The 17028-nt window shown below is 42.4% G+C and overlaps 2 protein-coding genes across 4 annotated transcripts in view; both read right to left on the reverse strand.

Moving 5' to 3' along the window:
- The window catches only part of DGKD (diacylglycerol kinase delta), a gene marked incomplete at its 5' end in the record, with an annotated part of 66096 nt that extends 65610 nt beyond the window's left edge, over window positions 1–486 (reverse strand). The window contains one exon of one of the 3 annotated variants that reach the window (XR_014696100.1): window positions 65–486. Coding sequence is in view for 2 of the 3 variants with exons in the window: in XM_084529934.1 (XP_084386060.1) it covers window positions 65–175 (111 nt within the window). The remainder of the gene's footprint in view (window positions 1–64) is intronic. The other 2 variants (XM_084529934.1, XM_084529931.1) reach the window with 2 other exon arrangements.
- Window positions 122–15560, reverse strand: SAG (S-antigen visual arrestin). Its single transcript, XM_084529947.1, has 14 exons — window positions 15426–15560; window positions 14810–14870; window positions 14670–14714; window positions 14222–14415; window positions 12889–12948; window positions 11653–11720; window positions 11325–11460; window positions 10885–10969; window positions 9570–9642; window positions 8541–8678; window positions 8166–8243; window positions 7455–7478; window positions 6980–7044; window positions 122–231 (listed from the first exon to the last, which is right to left on the reverse strand). The coding sequence occupies exons 1-14, from the start codon at window positions 15513–15515 to the stop codon at window positions 188–190; spliced, it is 1161 nt and encodes a 386-aa protein (XP_084386073.1). The 5' UTR covers window positions 15516–15560; the 3' UTR covers window positions 122–187.
- Between the last annotated feature and the right edge of the window lie 1468 nt (window positions 15561–17028).

The raw sequence follows: 17028 nt of genomic DNA on the forward strand, positions 1-17028 counted from the left end.
ATTCATGATTTTACGTCTACTGATCCTTGAAAGACAATGTATGCACTCAGAACATGCAGTTTACCAGGAACCTAGGTCCTAAATTTCTAAACGATGCCAGACTATACAGCTTCTCTAGCAGCTTGCTGTTTTCATCACTCATCAGTTGAGGAAACGTTCTTGTTTTCTTCATCATCAGGCATATCTTTTAGCTGTTGACGAGCAAACTCCTCAAATACCATCTCTGCATCACTGAAATGGAAGAAACACAGGTCTTTCAAAATGATGTCAGCCATTTTTTTTATACCAGTACACTGAAGGCAACGTGCTGGAGAAAGAAGAAAAGCCTGGAACAGTCTCTGGTGATGTTTCTTTTGTCTCCAAAGGGATTTGGATCATATTCCCACACATACTAACTTTGTTGCTGCTATTCTAAAAGCTAGTAGGAAAACCAGTTGAATGGAACAAAGCAGGACACAAACTGAGGAGGTTTTCATGAAACTCCTGCACCGAACCATGCTCATTCCAGCTAGCTGAATAGTCCGCAGCTTGAAAGGGTCTTTGTCTTGAATTAAAATGTGAAACATTTCATCCTTATTTCTTCTGTGCTTAAAATATAGGCACATGGTTGAACCTATTGAGTTCCTAAAACTACAGAGCGTCAGCTGACCACAGACATCTCTTTCTGTCCAGCTGTCAGGCAAAACATGGTCTCAAGCGACTTTCACATGGTCGGTCATTGCTGTTCAACTGATAGCAATAACTTGTCAAGCCACATTAATTTTTTAAGCTCATGCTCTGTGAACCCTATGGATTTGTGAGCAATTTTGAGGAGCTTTCAAAGAGGCAATGCACAGCTGCAGCTAGAATGTGAATACCATTAAAAGAAACTTACCCATCCTTCCCTGCAGTCATCAGCATGCAGTAAAGGAGGAAAAAAGATACAGCAAATAGTTAGAACAACGGATGCTAAAAACAGCAAAATATTTGTAAACAAGACAAAACCGTGACAAGCAGCAGGATTTGCAGCAATACAAGGACTCTGGAAAGCGTCAACATGTATGTGCACACACCCGTCAAAGCAGAACTTGATCTCCCAAATGGAAGAGCACCCCAGCAATGCTGCTAAGACATCAGAAGGGCTGAGAAATGAACAAATTTTTCCAATTTATGCTTGCTAGCAGTCACAGCTGAGAGAAACATCTGTGCACACGCTTCTCAGATGACAGCACTTGCGTGACTTTAGTCTTAATTGGTCTGTCACTGTGCTTTAAGCATCCAGCTGATGAGAAGACGTTCTCATTCAATAAGCATGAAGGTACTGAAATCAAACAGAGGCTGCAATACAGAAAAGATTAGGTGGCCTCTCATCAGGCAGATTATGCACATGAGGAGCAATACTCCTGATTTCAGCCTTGCCTAAACATACTCCCGAGACCTCTGGGACTTTAACGTGTTCCTTTGATGGGATCTTTGCTAACCACACTGTAACAAAACAGCATTCAGGCTTGCTAGTAGGATTCCTTGGAAGGTGTTTCAGCACAGCCTGAAGTAAGCAAAACAGACTACACTGCAGTGAAGAAACAGGAACATGGATTGTTTCGCTCTTACAGTTACTTAAGCTTTAGCAAGAAACAGTTGCTTCACTGGCTTATTTCTCATGAGTTTAAGTGAGGGAGCAAAGTGCACCAAAGCCATTGTTCCCCAGAAGTCACCAGGGATTTGGGATGCCTCGGTGATTGGGTGACCTGGAGAATTCCCACCCACAACACACAGAAATCAAAGGCAACAAGTGGTGATTAGCATTGCTGGAAAAGTCAGCATTACAAGCATGCCAAGTAGGGCACTGTAGCCAAAATGCCTCAAAGGACAGATCACGTAAAAGCGTTCATGATGGTATTTATCCGGACTCGGAAAGGATAGCTTCCTCTGCTCACAGAGGCCAAGATGAAGTCTGGAAAGTCTCAGTGCACCCATACTTGATTCAAATTGATTTACAATGAAACGTTTAGAAGTTTTAAAGTTTCCAACACATAAAGCAGTGTTGTCATTTTATTTTCCTGCAACTAAGAGTCCTTAAATAGTCCACCCTCTTTCCCCTCTCTGGAGTGTACTCATCACTATGGGAACAGTGACATTAATGATATGGGCAAAGCTGAGCAACATCCACCAGCGTGGTTTGAAGTTGATTTTACAGAATGGGCTGAGGGGAGAAACAGGTATTGCTTTGGTAAGGCATGTTCTTTTCTGTCAGATAAATACTTACTGCATCAATACACAGTTAGCGTGGCAGTATAGGAATACTTCTCATATAGCTTATATGTCAGATTACATTCACAGATACCTGGACACCACTTTTCCTTTCAGGCTGCTATACTACACCCCATAGGCTTGTTAAATGTCTGTATTACCACTCTAGGAAGAATTATGTCCACTCCACAGGGTTATCGTGCTGTCCCATGGCTTATTTAGCATTAAAACATTGAAGAAGTCTCAGGAACCTGAAAATAGGTTGTCTTTTTTTTTTTTTTTTTTTTTTTTCTCCTTATTTTTAACTGGCATCCCAGCAATCATTTTGAGGGCTGGGATGGGAGGGGACTGCGTTCAGGGACAGATGAGGTTCCCGAACGTCATCATACCCTCTGCAGAGGGTTTTCTATAAGCTTTTATTATGCAGCCACAGGAATGACTCCATGTAATTAAAGTTGTGACATATGGTAATTTTCATTATAAGCTTGCTTTTAACCTCTTTTAGCTTCGTGGTGAAAAGAAAAAAGGAAAAAAAAAAAGAGTAGGTTATCTTACATTTCAAGACATTCAAGCCCTTTGAAAAGTCACTAATTTCTGAAAGTTACAATATCAGTCCAGGGTGGGAACAACGTTAATGTTAAAGGGACACGGTATTTATGGGCTTCTTGGAAGGAACCCTTTCATGCAAGTTTAACAAAGAAGCAGATAAATGACTATTTGTTGAATAACAGCCAAAACAAAGGTCAGTGTACAAGACATAGGCCCACAAAACGTGAAACCTCAAGACAATGGCAAGAAAACCCCAGACCAAAGAACTCACGCTAAGAGCACAGCCTTGAAAAAAATCCCAGCAGGAGCTGGGCTGACTGCTGACAGGGAAAGATCTTGAAAGCATGAAGAGACATGGCCCAGTTTGACTCTATCTTTAAAAGAAACAGATCTATATCCATTCTTGTCAACAGGCAGAAAAGACAGGCTGCCAATGTGACAGGAGCTGCTTTGCCTAAAAATAACCCTCTGTGAAACACATGGGTCCAAAAACAGTCGCAAAAATAGCACACATGTAGCATGCAAATGCTGGCCTGCAAGAAGTCCAAGACAAGGAAGCTATAAATAAACATGGGAAAGGAAAGGTAGCAAGAAGGAAGAGCAAGCGATCAGCAAGAGCCATGCACTGACAGACCTGCTTTTTACTGAGGGATGACTGCTTCAGAGCAGACAGACAAATAAAAAGGGTAAAGAATATACTGTGAAATAAAGCACAGTGCAGCTGATCACACTTGCCCCCATTTGGCCCCCAAAAATAAAGCTGTGTTCTTGTGAAGCTTATTTTTTCTGACGTTCCGAGGTTCTCTAAACTCAAGTTAGCCCTGCACAATTAAATACACCGATGCTACACGTTTTATTTATTTTTGCCATAAATCACTTTGGCTAGGAAAGAGAAAAGGATATTACCCCTCTGCAACGAATAAGCCATAAAGTCACAGTATGTGACATTTCTAATTCCACTGTAGCCGTGATTTTTCCTTTCTCCCAGCTGCAACCTAAGTGACAGTCAAGTAAGAAGGGAGGTGCAATGGACAAATTGGTTACTGACTCATCAGTAAAAACAAAAAGGAATGGAAAAAGAAGATAAGGAGTGATCTCAAAATTCCCTGTGCAGGCACCCTTGCCTACACCCATTGCAGAGGCTGCTGAACAAGCCATCAAAACAAAATTATATCTTGTGGGGCCTTTAAGAGCCTAAACATTGTTTGCTAAAGTTCCATCTCTGCAATTAAGTCTTGTTTTGCTCGATTCCAAATTGGATGTCATTTCACTAATGAAGCACATCTGATTTTTCAGAGCTTATGACCTAAGGTGGTAGAATAAAAACTGCATCTCCAAAACATGAACTCACAATTAGAAACGGTGATTAGGCACAGGACACAGAAAGCCAGTAAGAGTTTTAGTTTACCATCTTCACTCGGGAGGCTCTTTTATTCCCTGTAATGAGCTGAGACACCACACTCCAGCACAGTTTTCAAATCAGCTACGCAGGCTTCAGAGAAATTTTCTTTTGTGTTAGTTTTCTTGTTTGAAGAGAGAGCATTTATTTCTCCAGTTAACTGTTTGTAGGGCTTTCCCATGGGATAGCTCCTGGAACTAACTGCATTTCTTTTTCGAGTTACCCGAAACCTGCAATTTCCATCTGAAGAAAATGCACAAACCACAGCCGTCTTCTGACAGAAAGCTCCTAGAAGGACTTTGATGTAGTAAACAATACATGTATGTGGGCTGCACCTTTGGTAAGAGGATGTGTTGGGGGAAGTGATCTGAGAAATATTAAAAGTTTTCCATTTCCCTTATAAGTCTTCTGCCCACATCCTTTTGAGTGTACTACATAAAAGAGTATACCAGCCATCCTTCGAAGTGTTCTTCGAAGGGAGAACTGACTTCCATCCTTCCTCAAGCTACAAATGCTTCTGCTAAAATGATCTGCCTGAAGCACAGGAAACAGAAATGGGGTTGTTGCATTAACACCGAAACATGGTGTCATGTCCAAAAAAATCCACACCGTTCTAAAAATACAACAGAATTCTTTACAGTTCCCTAAATAGTAATAAATCGAGCCTCTAAATAGTCCTTGTTTAACGTTTTCAAGCTTTTCTCTGGATCCATGAAAGCTCCAGACTTTTGCAGCCCTGAGCTGCCTCCCCCAGCACCTCTACCACGCGAGGCTCCCTGTGGACACTAGATGGCCCTCACCAGCCACCTTTCCTGGGGCCACCAGCACCAAAAAGGTCCCTGGCCTTCACCAAGCTTGTAGGCAGGGGAATTCCTGCAGGAAAGTGTGATGGAAATACTTCAGTACGTGCAAGCTATCAGAACAGCCACGAAGACCCTTTCCAAAGCCACTCTCCTACCACAAATCCCCACTTAAGATCACGATTAAGCGAGCAGCAATCTCAGTGATTTGCTGGCAGGGATTTGCCAGCCTACAACACGGAACAGAAGCCCACGGCACAGGCACAGCTGTGCCAACAGCAGCATTTGCCCCACGGCAGCTTCCCCCAGCGTGGTCCAACTTTAAGAGCCCTAGAGACCAGCCCTGAGGACCTGATTTCTGGAAGCAGATGCAGTCTGCATGCAGCTGTATAGCGAGAGTCATGGGGCAAGCACCACTTTGCTGGGGAGCTTATTCCTGTGTTGGACCACCCTTGTATTACAGAATTTTTTCCTAATGTCCAATCTGAATCTCCTCTGGTGCAGCTCCATGCCATTCCCTCACGTTCTTTCATCAGTTATCGATGAGAAGAAACCGGCACCTCCCTCTCTGCTTCCCCTCCTCACAGAGCTGCAGAGAGCAATGAGGTTGCCTGCTAGCCTTCTTTTCTCCAGACTAGACAACTCAAGTGTCCAGCCTCACCTCACAGGACCTGTCTTCCAGCCCTTTTGCCAGCTTTGTTGCCCCTCCTCTAGATGCTTAAAATCCTTTTTATGTTGTGGAGCCAGAACTGTACACAATATTCAAGGTGAGGCTGCACCACCACCAAATACAGTGGGAGAATCACCTTTTTTTGCCCAGCTGGCTTTGCTGTGTTTAATGCAACCCATTTAACACAACGGGGACTAAATCACCCCTTTCTAATGCTTTCAGTATAGAACATAGAACCTATCCCGGGTAACTCCTTTCATAGGCTCCTCCATCTTCTAGTAGTTGTGTTCTTAAATACAGAGGCTTTAGGTAAGTTTTAGACGAATGGGGAAAAAAAAAAAAAATGCAGTGCAGAAGCAGTCATGGTTTTATGTTTGAAGCCTACACAACTCCATCCAAACACAGATGGCAGGACAAGGTGACTCATACAGAACAATCCCAACAGCGAAAGCTGGCATAATATTTGTGCTCAATAGCTGCCCCGGATGCTGCACAGGAACTTCTGATTTAGTGTAAGCACCTTGCAGTTTCCATAGGTTCACCATTACAGAACAGAGCCAGTCAGGAACTGAGGAAGCAGGAAGACAAACGCTCAAGACAACCTAAAGACTTGGCATCCACTCCTAAGATTTAACATTCCCTGGGAAAGGTAGCTCCTTACATTGTACCATGATATATTTATTTTTTTTTTAAACAAGCAACCAAGACAGCGAGTTGGTTGTTAACCTTCAGGCAGGATCCCTGCCAGCTTTAAAGTTGTCACACTTGTGTTTATTGACCTGATTCTGAAGAGACATTCCTCTCAAATACCTATACACAGAAACTGAACTTAAAGGCCACACCTCAGACACTGTGGCCAATGCCATGTAAACATAATAGAGACACTGTAAAATCCCCAATGGTTTTATCACCTTATAACTTTGCTTAGAAATATTTTGCTTTTTGTAGTGTTGTGTGTCTTGGGCATTTTCTGCGACATTCTCATTTGCTATATTAGAATCTGGATAGGAACTTGGATAGGAACTGCTGACAGCTGCATCCAGGGCATTTTGCACAGTAGTCATGAGATTTAACTGTGCTGTGCTTCCTTGAGTCCCTGTGCTTTCAGTTGTGATTCCACAGATGAAAGACAAAGGGAACATGACCCACTTCTATCTTATTCCATCTCAGCATCCCTTCTCCCTCTTACACTGTGCCTTGAGGTTTTCTCTCCCACACACATGCAGCAGCCCCCAGTGCCGGCTTCCAGACACTGAAGGCTAAATTGCAAGCCTAGCAATGGTAAGAACTTATCTGAGACAATAAAACAGGCAAAAATGAGGCACAACTGACCTGCTGGGTTCTTTTCCTCAGGTTTAGGGTGCATGAGACGGAACGGCAGCTCTGTGCCCACCTCACTTTGGGGAGAAGAGAGAATGTGTCAGATCCACAGCCCCAGTCATGCCTGGTTCAGTCTCCCTCCCAGCTCAGGCCAGCCCAAACCTTCAACTCCAAATTTACTCATTCTTTCATCTTTTTTCTAATCCTAACTCCCCCTTCAAAAAGAATTAAGCTCAGATTTCTGCACAAAAAAAAGAAACACAAAACACATGCATATCCACCCTAACAAGCTGGGTTTATTACGTGCTGAACATTGCATGCATGTAAATTTGATGCATTTTTGCAACTGCCTCATTTTCACAGCTGAACTTGCATATTTCTTATTTCTATCAGCTTAGGGAATAGTCAGGGAGGTGGGAAGGAGAGTAAGAGGGTAAGAAGACAAATTAAGAGCTATGGCTACATGGTCTGAAAAGAAGACTCTTACCTGGAGGTGAAGTCTCCCAGCATACTATGGAAGAAGACAAGAAATATATAAGCATATTTAATGAATGCCTTCCCATTTTGGTACTGTAGCAAACAGTGTTTTACTGGTGGACTATTGAGATCACCTCCCTCGTATGTTCTTACTCGCCTCAAAGCTTACCCTCCAAATACCCTTGTTTTAAAAAAAAAAAAAAAAAAAAAAAAAAAAGACTTTCATTTTTCATATCCTTCCCACAGTGAAAGAGTAAGTTCCTGAACCCCTGACCAAATGTTAGGAAGGCTCCTTTGCTCCTACCTTCTGCTCTGGGAGAACAAAAGCACCAACAAAGGTTCACACAGTTTCACTTAAGCCTTCACAAACTAAACATTATAGCAATGAAATAAAATTGTATTGCAAACCACAGGTTCCTAATTCAACCTCTGGTCATGTGGCCAAAGTCTTACCATAGCTTTCCTTAAAAAGAAAAAAAAAAAGCTTAGCTTTCTATACATAAGGAAAGTAATCCAACACCTCTGGCTCAAGAAAACTTTTTTTTTTTTTAGGCCAGAAATATACAATTTCAAGGAAGTTCATGCTTTAGAGTTAACCTAATATCCCTACAACATACACCCTTTCTCATGGTGGAGTGTCCCACCTTCTCCCCACTAGTCAGTGGGGTACACACACTTCCCTAACTCTAAACAGATGTAGCAAGAAGTCTGGTACTCTTACCCTGAAACAGTGAGCTTCACTCGGACCTTGTAGGAAACGAGAATCCCCATCACTGTCTTGTCTATTCCATCCTTAATACTACCAGAGAAAACAAAGAGGTGTTAGGCAGTATGGCTACAGAGCAGCAGTACGTGGCAGGAATAAGAACCAGATGAACATTTCGTTCTCCCAAAAACGATGGAGCAGAAGAGCCTTAGGGACAGCCAATACCTCTCCAGATCTGTGATCACACTTTAGCCTGAACGGCTATGATGGGTAGGTCGTGCAATCAGATGGACCCATCAGGACAGGTACAAATATCTGATAGTTCAGTTCCCTCCCTTCTCCCCTCTTCTTTATACCCTTTACCAGTTGGGACCACTTAAAACCACTCACATGGTACTAGAAGCCAAGTTGGTGTCCTCATCCTTTAGCTTTCCATCCAGGGCTATTTCCCGGGTCTGCCGGTTATTTGCTAGCAAGGGCAAAACTGTCAGTGTCTTGGTCAGGCTGCTGTTTGGCTGCACCTTCTCCCTGAAAATAAAGAGGTGAGAGGGAAAGCAATACACTCTGATCTGCCTTACAAACCCAACTAGGGTAATTTCAGAGCAGATTACAAAGCCATCCACAAGGAGCCGTATTTATCTGTCCAGATTTAGATGTCTACATCTGAACTAGTCAGAAAAGTTTCCTTCATAATCAAACAAGCATTTGCAGAAAATCATTAATTTCACATTAAGGCATACATCTAGAAGTAGGTCAAACTATGCTGCAGACCTCTACATTTGGACAAAATGAATCCAAGTTCACAAGACCGGTACAAAAAGGAAAAGATGTCCCCAAGATACAGAGAAAAAACAACAGAAAAATACAGATGTATGGGTGTACCCAACCCTCCTCACAGAGCAAAGTTCAACGCTGCACTGCCAACACCCCGCAAGGCATAACAGCAAGGGGTTCTCCACACCATCAACAGTCCCCGAGGTTTTTGTGAGCTAAGGCCAGCAGAAACCAAGTGAAGTGTTGTGAAAAAGACTGACACCAAACACAAATGCATCCAGCATTTCCAGGCAAACAGCAGCACAGAAAAATGTTGCAGCTCCCTTTAAAGGTTTCAACCAATGGAGAACCCTACATAGGCCCTGCTAAGCATTTCTAGTAGGTAATTACTCTTCAAACAAAACAGCTTTTCTGCAACCTCCCCCAGTCTCTGAAAAAAGGAGCAGGGTACCTGCTGACTATACAAAAAGGAGAGCAGCTGCATCGACTACAGCTGGTGTCAAGACACACACACAAAGGCAAAGAGAGCACTGTAACGGCCAGCAACTGCCAGACTACGGTTAGGAGCACCTCCCGTAACTGAGGAGGGTAATTAAGAGGAAGGAAGGAGTATAGCAAGCATGGATAAGCAGAATATTCACTCACTGTGCTTCCTCAGCAGCTACCACTTTTGTGTAGTAGTCACTGGAGTACAAAACCACATTGGCAACCTGCTCCACTTGGTGAGAAAGAAGAAAAGGGACAATTAGTTGTGCGTACGAATCAGAAACAGCATAGCTGCCCCACTGAATCTCAGGAGTGGAAAACATGAAGACAGCAGAAAAATCCATACATTTAGAGCCTGAAGGGACCACCAGGTCAGGAAGCCTGATCTGGATAGACATTGGCCACTTGTGTGTTGCTGGTCTCTGTCTTGCCTGAAACACATCCAGCCTTGATTTGCAGATGACAAAGTCAGCAGCTCGTGGTTTCCTAGGGGAGCCTGCTCTTTCCATTATGAAGATCTCCCTCTCTAAGTGTGTCTGCTTTCACCTCTGGTCACTGGTATCTCTTGCGTTTCTATAGCCTATGCATTTGCATTCATGAGACGCCAGTATCAAGCAGACAGGATACCAAACTACAGTCAGGACCCTGTGGCAACAAGTGGTTTGTATTCTCCAATCCTAATCTAACACCAGAAAAGACATAGTAGTTTTGACTGAAACACTGATGAGAGAATCCGAAACAACAAAGTCTTTTTAAGACAGGCAGATGTGTGCCAACCTAAAAAATTATTTGGGAGTTACTAGACAGTACGTGCAAGACTGGCACTGAATTGGCTACAAAACCCTCAGCTACTTTGTTCCTTTCCGGCTTTCTTTTCTCTCTCTCATCCTTTGTTTCTCAGATTGTCTTCCCCAGGCCCGAGAGCAACAGGGTTTGTGGGACGAAAACAAGCAGTCCTACAAATAAAGCACAGGCAGTACTGAAACTCATCTGAAACTCAGGCCCTGCCCTCAGCTTCCTCAGGAGGAATTACACCATCACTGGCAGAGCGGCCATTCCTCACATTGCCAAATATTTCTGAAGCCCCAGGCAAAGCTGTACACAACCTAGGCACGCTTACTGTTAGCATCCCACTGACCGGGGAGCTCTTCCCACCAGCCTCCCAAAGAGGTAGATTACCCCACAGTGCCTGCCTTGCTTACCATAAGTGTTCGTCCCTTCCTGCTTAGATTGTACATACAGATGCCTGAAATTAAGCCATGCAAGTAACCATGAGTCAAGAAAAAGGCTGCAGTGTTTCACTTGATGAACAGCAGCAAAGAAACAGCAAAAGAGAGGGTGGATTAAACAAATTCCTGACGCACCCCATGCTGCCTGCTTAAGTAGTTACAAGCACTAAATTCTAGCTCTTTCAGCCCTCCCACCAAAGAATCTTGGATTCCTAAGAGAATCCTAAATAACAGTAAAAACTTACCCGTGACTTTGATCTTCTTCACGGTTTTCTCTGTGCTGTTGGTGACCGTGATAGTGACTGGAATGGGCTCGCCATGGTAGTACACCTAGGGGGAATTCAATGCTCAGAAACCCAGGCAGGAGGCTTCTCCCAGGCCCTATACCACTCCAGTCCACACAAATTCAATCTCCTTCACGGAGACCAGATAAGGCAAGGTGACCCTTCCCAAGGACTCATGACCCTTCTTTCAATGATTTTGCCTCAAATGGCTGATAATAGTGTCCCAGGCTCCCCCAGCCAGTAGCTACTGACGAAAGCTACATTAAAACCATCCAGTGGTAAGGCAAGTCAGTCTCAGCTGAGAGAGTCTGGGTAACACACAAAATAGCTGCTTTAGGCAGCAAAACGCATATTGGTATTGAAATACTATGATGTCCATACCCCAGGGGCAAACTCCTCACCTCTTTACTGAGGCAAGCTTTCAAGTGTAACGGCTTGTTGGACATGAAGAATTGCCACGTGGTCTCTGCACAAGGTTGGGGTCCTGGCTGTTCTGGAGCATATTGCACCTTTCGGATCAATAGGCGTGCAGAGTTCCTGAGAAGCAGCAAAGACAACAGGTACATTGTGCTTGGCAGAGGCAGGAGTTTTGCACTCATGTGCTTATGCTCAGGAAGTCCACTGACAAGTGGAACAAAGCTGAACAAGCAACCATGGTGCATTATTGAACATTCTGACCCTCTTTAAGAGAGAACAGCTGAAGACAGACAGACACATGTATTTTATTACCTCTTATGAATTCTCTCTTCCACATTCTCTGTTGAGAAAGCTTTCACCTCGAAGTCCACCCCACAGCTCTGCCAGAGAGAAAGAAATCAGTGTAACGAGCCAAGAACATCTGCAGATGTTCAAACATCTTCCTGTACACTAGAAACTGGCAGATTTCTGCCAACTGCAAATTCTTCTGGCCTCCAACCATTGTAACAAACCCTTGCTAACTGGTGTGGCAGCACTCACCTATTCCATGCTCCTTCTGATAAATAAGGCTTAGTTCCCAACCTCTGACAAATGACATCCCTACTACTAAAAGGCTTTCTGTGAGAGCACTGTTGTAGAGGTCACAGCATGCTACAGGAGATAACACTGACCAGCATGCAAGGCTCTTCACTCCACCCTGAGTTTCTGAATTTGCTTTGTAATGCCAATACCTGACTGGGGTCAAGCTTCTTACTTCCTGGTGTCTAAGGGCTGAGAGTGATCAGGCCAAGCTGATCTTTGCTTTAAGTCGTCTTCAACACTGCCATGGGACATCTGCAAGAGTCCCAGATAACTTCAGAGAAATATATTAAATTTTGCTACAATATCAATCCTTCCAAAACACATAGCTTGTCCCTGTGGCACTGCATGCTACAACTTGCATCCCATCTTGCCTGGTTTTAGTCTAACCCAGATCTTCAGAGAAGCATCCCGGGAAGTACAAAAGGACTATTTTAAATGCTGTCAGAAACCTTGCAGAACATCTCATTATCCAGTGTTTTTTCCTCCAGGACTTTTGTTTTGTTTACACACATGTGTAAAACAGCCCATTTCTGTATTTGTTTTAATTCAGAAGGAGATCTTAACACATGCTATTTATAGGGATCTGTGAGAATTCAGGCACTCAGTCTCCTTTTCTCTCATGTGACTGACATGCTAATAGAAGCCTGCCTGACATTTTTGTGTGTGTCATTTTATGTGTGTCCAACCCACAAATCATGTGGTACCCTTAATGAAATTACAAGCATTGCAGATTTAGCACAGTCTTGCAGCTATTGAACTAGATTTCTTTTCTTATTGTTAGGAATTATATTCCGACTCTGTGACCCACACTGTAGCTCTTAAAAGTCAGGTTCCTGACATTGGTGGCATAGCACAACAAACCCCAGTATCAACTTATTCAAGTTACTCAAGTTAGCCAAATAAATTCACATGATGTTTTCCATACATCCTCAACCATGATAAGCACAAGTGTCCCATTTTTCTCACCTTATCGACATCACGAGGTGCAGGCTGCAAACAGACTGAACAAGGCAGGTAATCTGGGAACTGTGGGAACAAGGAGAGAAAAATAACCCAAAGCAATATTAAGCAGATTTCCAACTCTGTGATATTCTAATTAACTTGCTGCTTACAAAAGGACAACAGGCCACTTGCAGTAATACAGCAGTCCTTTGAAGTTCCAGCTGAGACAGAAGCTGAGCCTTATGCTAACCCTGTAACAAAGTCTTTGTGGAAGAGAGGGGTTAAACATAAAGAGCCAAGAAAAAGCTGACAAAAAGTAAAAAAAAAAAAAAAAAAAATCATACACATGAAGCTCCTGGGCTAAAATTTAAGCTCTAGAGGCACAGCTCAGATTAGAAGCTGTGACATGTGGCTCCCCACCCAGGATCATCAACTTTGCTCCCAGCAGTGCCAGTCATCACTGCTCACATGGGCTTGAAGCTTGAGAAAGCATTCTCTGTTCTGGAAACATGGCTAAAGCCACAAAGACCAGCCAGCCACCAGCCAGTGTTTCTGGACTAGGCAGGGCCAGCAACTTCAGACATCAGCTGGGAAGACTGCAGAGCAGCTCATGGAGATGTGGAGTGCAACATCCCATCAGAGAATCCAGCAGTTTGGAGATCACTGGATTGTATTTGAGTGGTCAGCAACAGAGGACAGGTAACTATCCACTGAGCAGATTCAAAGACTTATTTATTCTTATTTATTGTTATTTCAGAATATATGGTTTTCAAGCCTGGATCTTCCTAAGGAATGCTAAGGCAGACATTTCAGTGAAAGTGCTGGAAGCACATCCTGTCAGATTCAGAATTTGGCAATAAGCTGTGTACAATGTCTGGTAACAAGCTTTTCATTTGTTTGTTTGATTAAAAAAAAAAAAACTTTTTTTTTTTAATATATTTTTTTAAAGAAAGAACTTGATACTTCCTTTGTAAGCAACGTGGCAATGGTATAAAGTATTCCAGCTCCCCAGAATTGGGAAGACATGCATATTTAGAGCTGCAGCTAGCATAAAGCCATTGCAAAACTCCTTGCCTCTTACAAGTACATTTCACACAGTTAGGACAGTTTGGATATTCTTGCAGTTTACCACTTGGTAACAAAAAACAACAACAACAACAACAACAACAACAACAACAACAACAACAACAAAAAAAAAAAAAAAAAACACAACAAAACATTGCCTTTTCCTCAAAATTTGAGCCTCACGTAATATGAACTTAATATTAATCCTTGTCTTCAGTCCCTCACTGAGTGTCAACAGCCCAGTGATAAAAGACAAGGAGGAGAGGGTCAGAGGCTTTTACAGGATACTCACTGTAAAGAAAAAGGGATAGGCGTTTTTCCCCAGCTTCTTTAACAGGGATTCCTGCAAGTGGGTGAGAGAGTCTGGCTTGTCAGCATGTGGGTACAGCTGGACCCTAGAGAAGTACAGGTCCCGTCGGAAGGTGAGGCCAATGATATCAATGTCTTCCTGGCCATACCGGAAAGCACAGGTCAGGGTCACATACACTGGAAAGAAGCAAATGACAGGTAAAGCATGCAGCAGACTAACAACATAGCCAGGGTGGGAAGTAAAATCCTGCACTAGAGTCATGGAAACCCATTTTAACACTGTTATATGTGGTATGAATCCTAACTGGATTGTACAAGAACATATGTTACGTTGAGTAAGAAGCCCATTCATTGGGGAAGCTATATTAGAACCATTTTGCATTGCTATAACAGTACGATCTCCAACACGTATGTTGCATAAACTCTCAAACCTTGTTTCCCCTTGAGCATTGTAGGATCTATCAATACAACACCATCTGAAAGAAAGGAAAAAAAAAAAAAAAAAAAGATTACCAGAGGATAATCAGGGTTAAGAGAGCAGAAAGGATAGCATGTACGCTTGTGGACTTACCTACAGGTTCCACAGTCCCCATGTTGTCAACAAAGTCACGCTTTCCCAGGTAGATGGTCAGCTGTAGGGAGAAGTAGCACATGGTTGAAGTTCAAAGTGTTGATGATTAGGACAGGGGGTGGATGGGCAGAATGGAAAACATGGTGTGGCGCTGGAAATCTTCTAGAGAACCATTCCATTTTAAACTTTTACTTTTTTTCCCAACAAACATGCAATCCCCAAAAGACAATATTGCTATTCACATGTTTCAGGACTTCAGAAGAGAGGGCCTAATGTGTAGAAGAACAACAGAAATACTCCTGGGATGGGATAAAGAACTATGGATTTAAAGATTTTTTTATGCTATCAGAAACATAGTGCATCAGCTTTGTTTTAAACATTTACCAGCAGGAGTACAACCTAGAAAGAGTGAGAGGGAAGCTGCCTTCCTATGCAAGACCTACTGTTAACTTGTTTTACATCGTGTTTTCAAATTTAGCACTAAACACGGATCATGGTCCTTCTTCAGAGGAAAAAAAAAAAAAAAAAAAAGAAAGGGCAGGAAAGATTTGTAATGTCTCCAGCCTGACTACAACTGAAATCCATACCTACTTAGACCCATTATTATGGTACTTACAGCTTTGTCACGGCTGCTTTTTTTGAAGATAACTTGTTTTGGAGGGGAACCAGCATTCTTCCCTGTCTTTTGAGACTCAGGGCAGCTCATGGCCAAAGATGGGTTTGTGACCGTGGACGAATGAAGCTTTTCTGCCCCAAAGGGTCCTGGGAGAAATTTCAGAGGGGAAAAAAAAGGATATGTGGATGAGATAAAACTGTAATTACACCTGGTGGGTACAGCATTCTACTCCCATGGTACCGTTCACCAAATGGACTATTTGAATGGGTATTCAAGTGCAGCACAGATGGTGGGCTTTTTTTTTTAAAACAAACAAACAAACAAACAACAACAAGGAACTGCTAAAATGAAATCTATTTAAAAACAGCTCTTCAGAAACATTACAGAAGACCTAGAACTCATTTTTAAGTCAAATTCAAAAATTCAGTAGACCAACCGAAAATATATGGGAGTAAGAGAGAGATAGCTTGGCCTTTACAGGGATTTGTAGAGACACATTTTGTGAAAAAGTCTGCAAGAGTAAAGGTAAAGGTAATCTGATCAACACAAAGTACTTCAGTTTTTGGAAGGTACATCAAGATTTGTCATCAGAGGCTCTAAATTGAGATAAGAAGTTCAATCTCAGTCAATTGAATAAAATCTAGGAAATAATATCAGCGCATGTGAGTTTTGGCTACTTTCTGGGTTTTTCAAATTTTCACCATTGCAAGTAGACAATGGCACAGCAGCATCTGACCTGGGACATTTGCTATTGAATGTAGTCTTGAATGAATGCAAAAAAGCCTAGATAAGGAGCAAATAGTCTGCCCACAAATAGAAAACCACTTTTGATTGTCAAAAAGTTGTCTGTGCTAAGTTGGAGGAGTGCATCATGAGAGAGACCAGATATGCACCAAAATACCAAATATTCTTCTATGACAGCAAGTGCAAAGTATTACACTCAAGGAAAATGCAACCAGTCTGACATGTACAGTCAGAGCTGTTACTACGCAGGAAGAAAGCCTTGGCGTAATCAGAAAAGTTATTAGGAAATTAACCAAGAGCATAACAGATAATGTTGTTTATGCCATTTTAGAACCCCTGATGTATCAGCATCTTGGAGCCAGCATGCTCAGACCCAGAAAGGTGGTATACATTGGTAAAGAGTCAGACCAAACCCGACATGAGAACTCATCTTTACCACTGTAAATTTCCTAAATCAGAACTGAACGTAAGCCATCACTTTCAGAATATCGATGAATTTGAATCAGAAAGCACCTTAAGAATATAACAGCCCAGCTACTTGCCCAGGAAGGTAACAAGTATAACCAGGGCATAAGGAACAGCTTGCACCGAAAAACAAAGCAAAAAGTTGGAATAAGATTCTTCAGGGGAAAAAAAAAAAAAAAAAAAAAAAAAGTGAGTAGAAGGACCAAAAGGACAGGAGAAATGTCAAAAAAAGAGGTAGAGAAAACCTGAGTGGCACAAAATGGAGACTTTTTTCACTTGGTCTTAAGTCAAAAACTAGCAACATCCAATTAAGTGGACAGTAAATTGAATATTAAATGAATCTTTTACCCATATAACACAAGATACAAGAGTACAGTGCGTTACTGCAGAAGGC

The sequence above is a fragment of the Aythya ferina genome, assembly GCF_964211825.1.
Source record: "Aythya ferina genome assembly, chromosome: 9".
Taxonomy (NCBI): Eukaryota; Metazoa; Chordata; class Aves; order Anseriformes; family Anatidae; genus Aythya; species Aythya ferina.

Bases quoted from the DNA above. Each gene is read 5' to 3' on its own strand.
- SAG (XM_084529947.1), bottom strand. From the start codon at position 15,515: ATGAGCTGCCCTGAGTCTCAAAAGACAGGGAAGAATGCTGGTTCCCCT. The intron at 11,721-12,888 runs GTGAGAAAAATG...TCTCTCTGGCAG, and splicing joins CACCTCGTGATGTCGATAAG to AGCTGTGGGGTGGACTTCGA. The intron at 11,461-11,652 runs GTAATAAAATAC...GCTGCTTCTCAG, and splicing joins GAAGAGAGAATTCATAAGAG to GAACTCTGCACGCCTATTGA.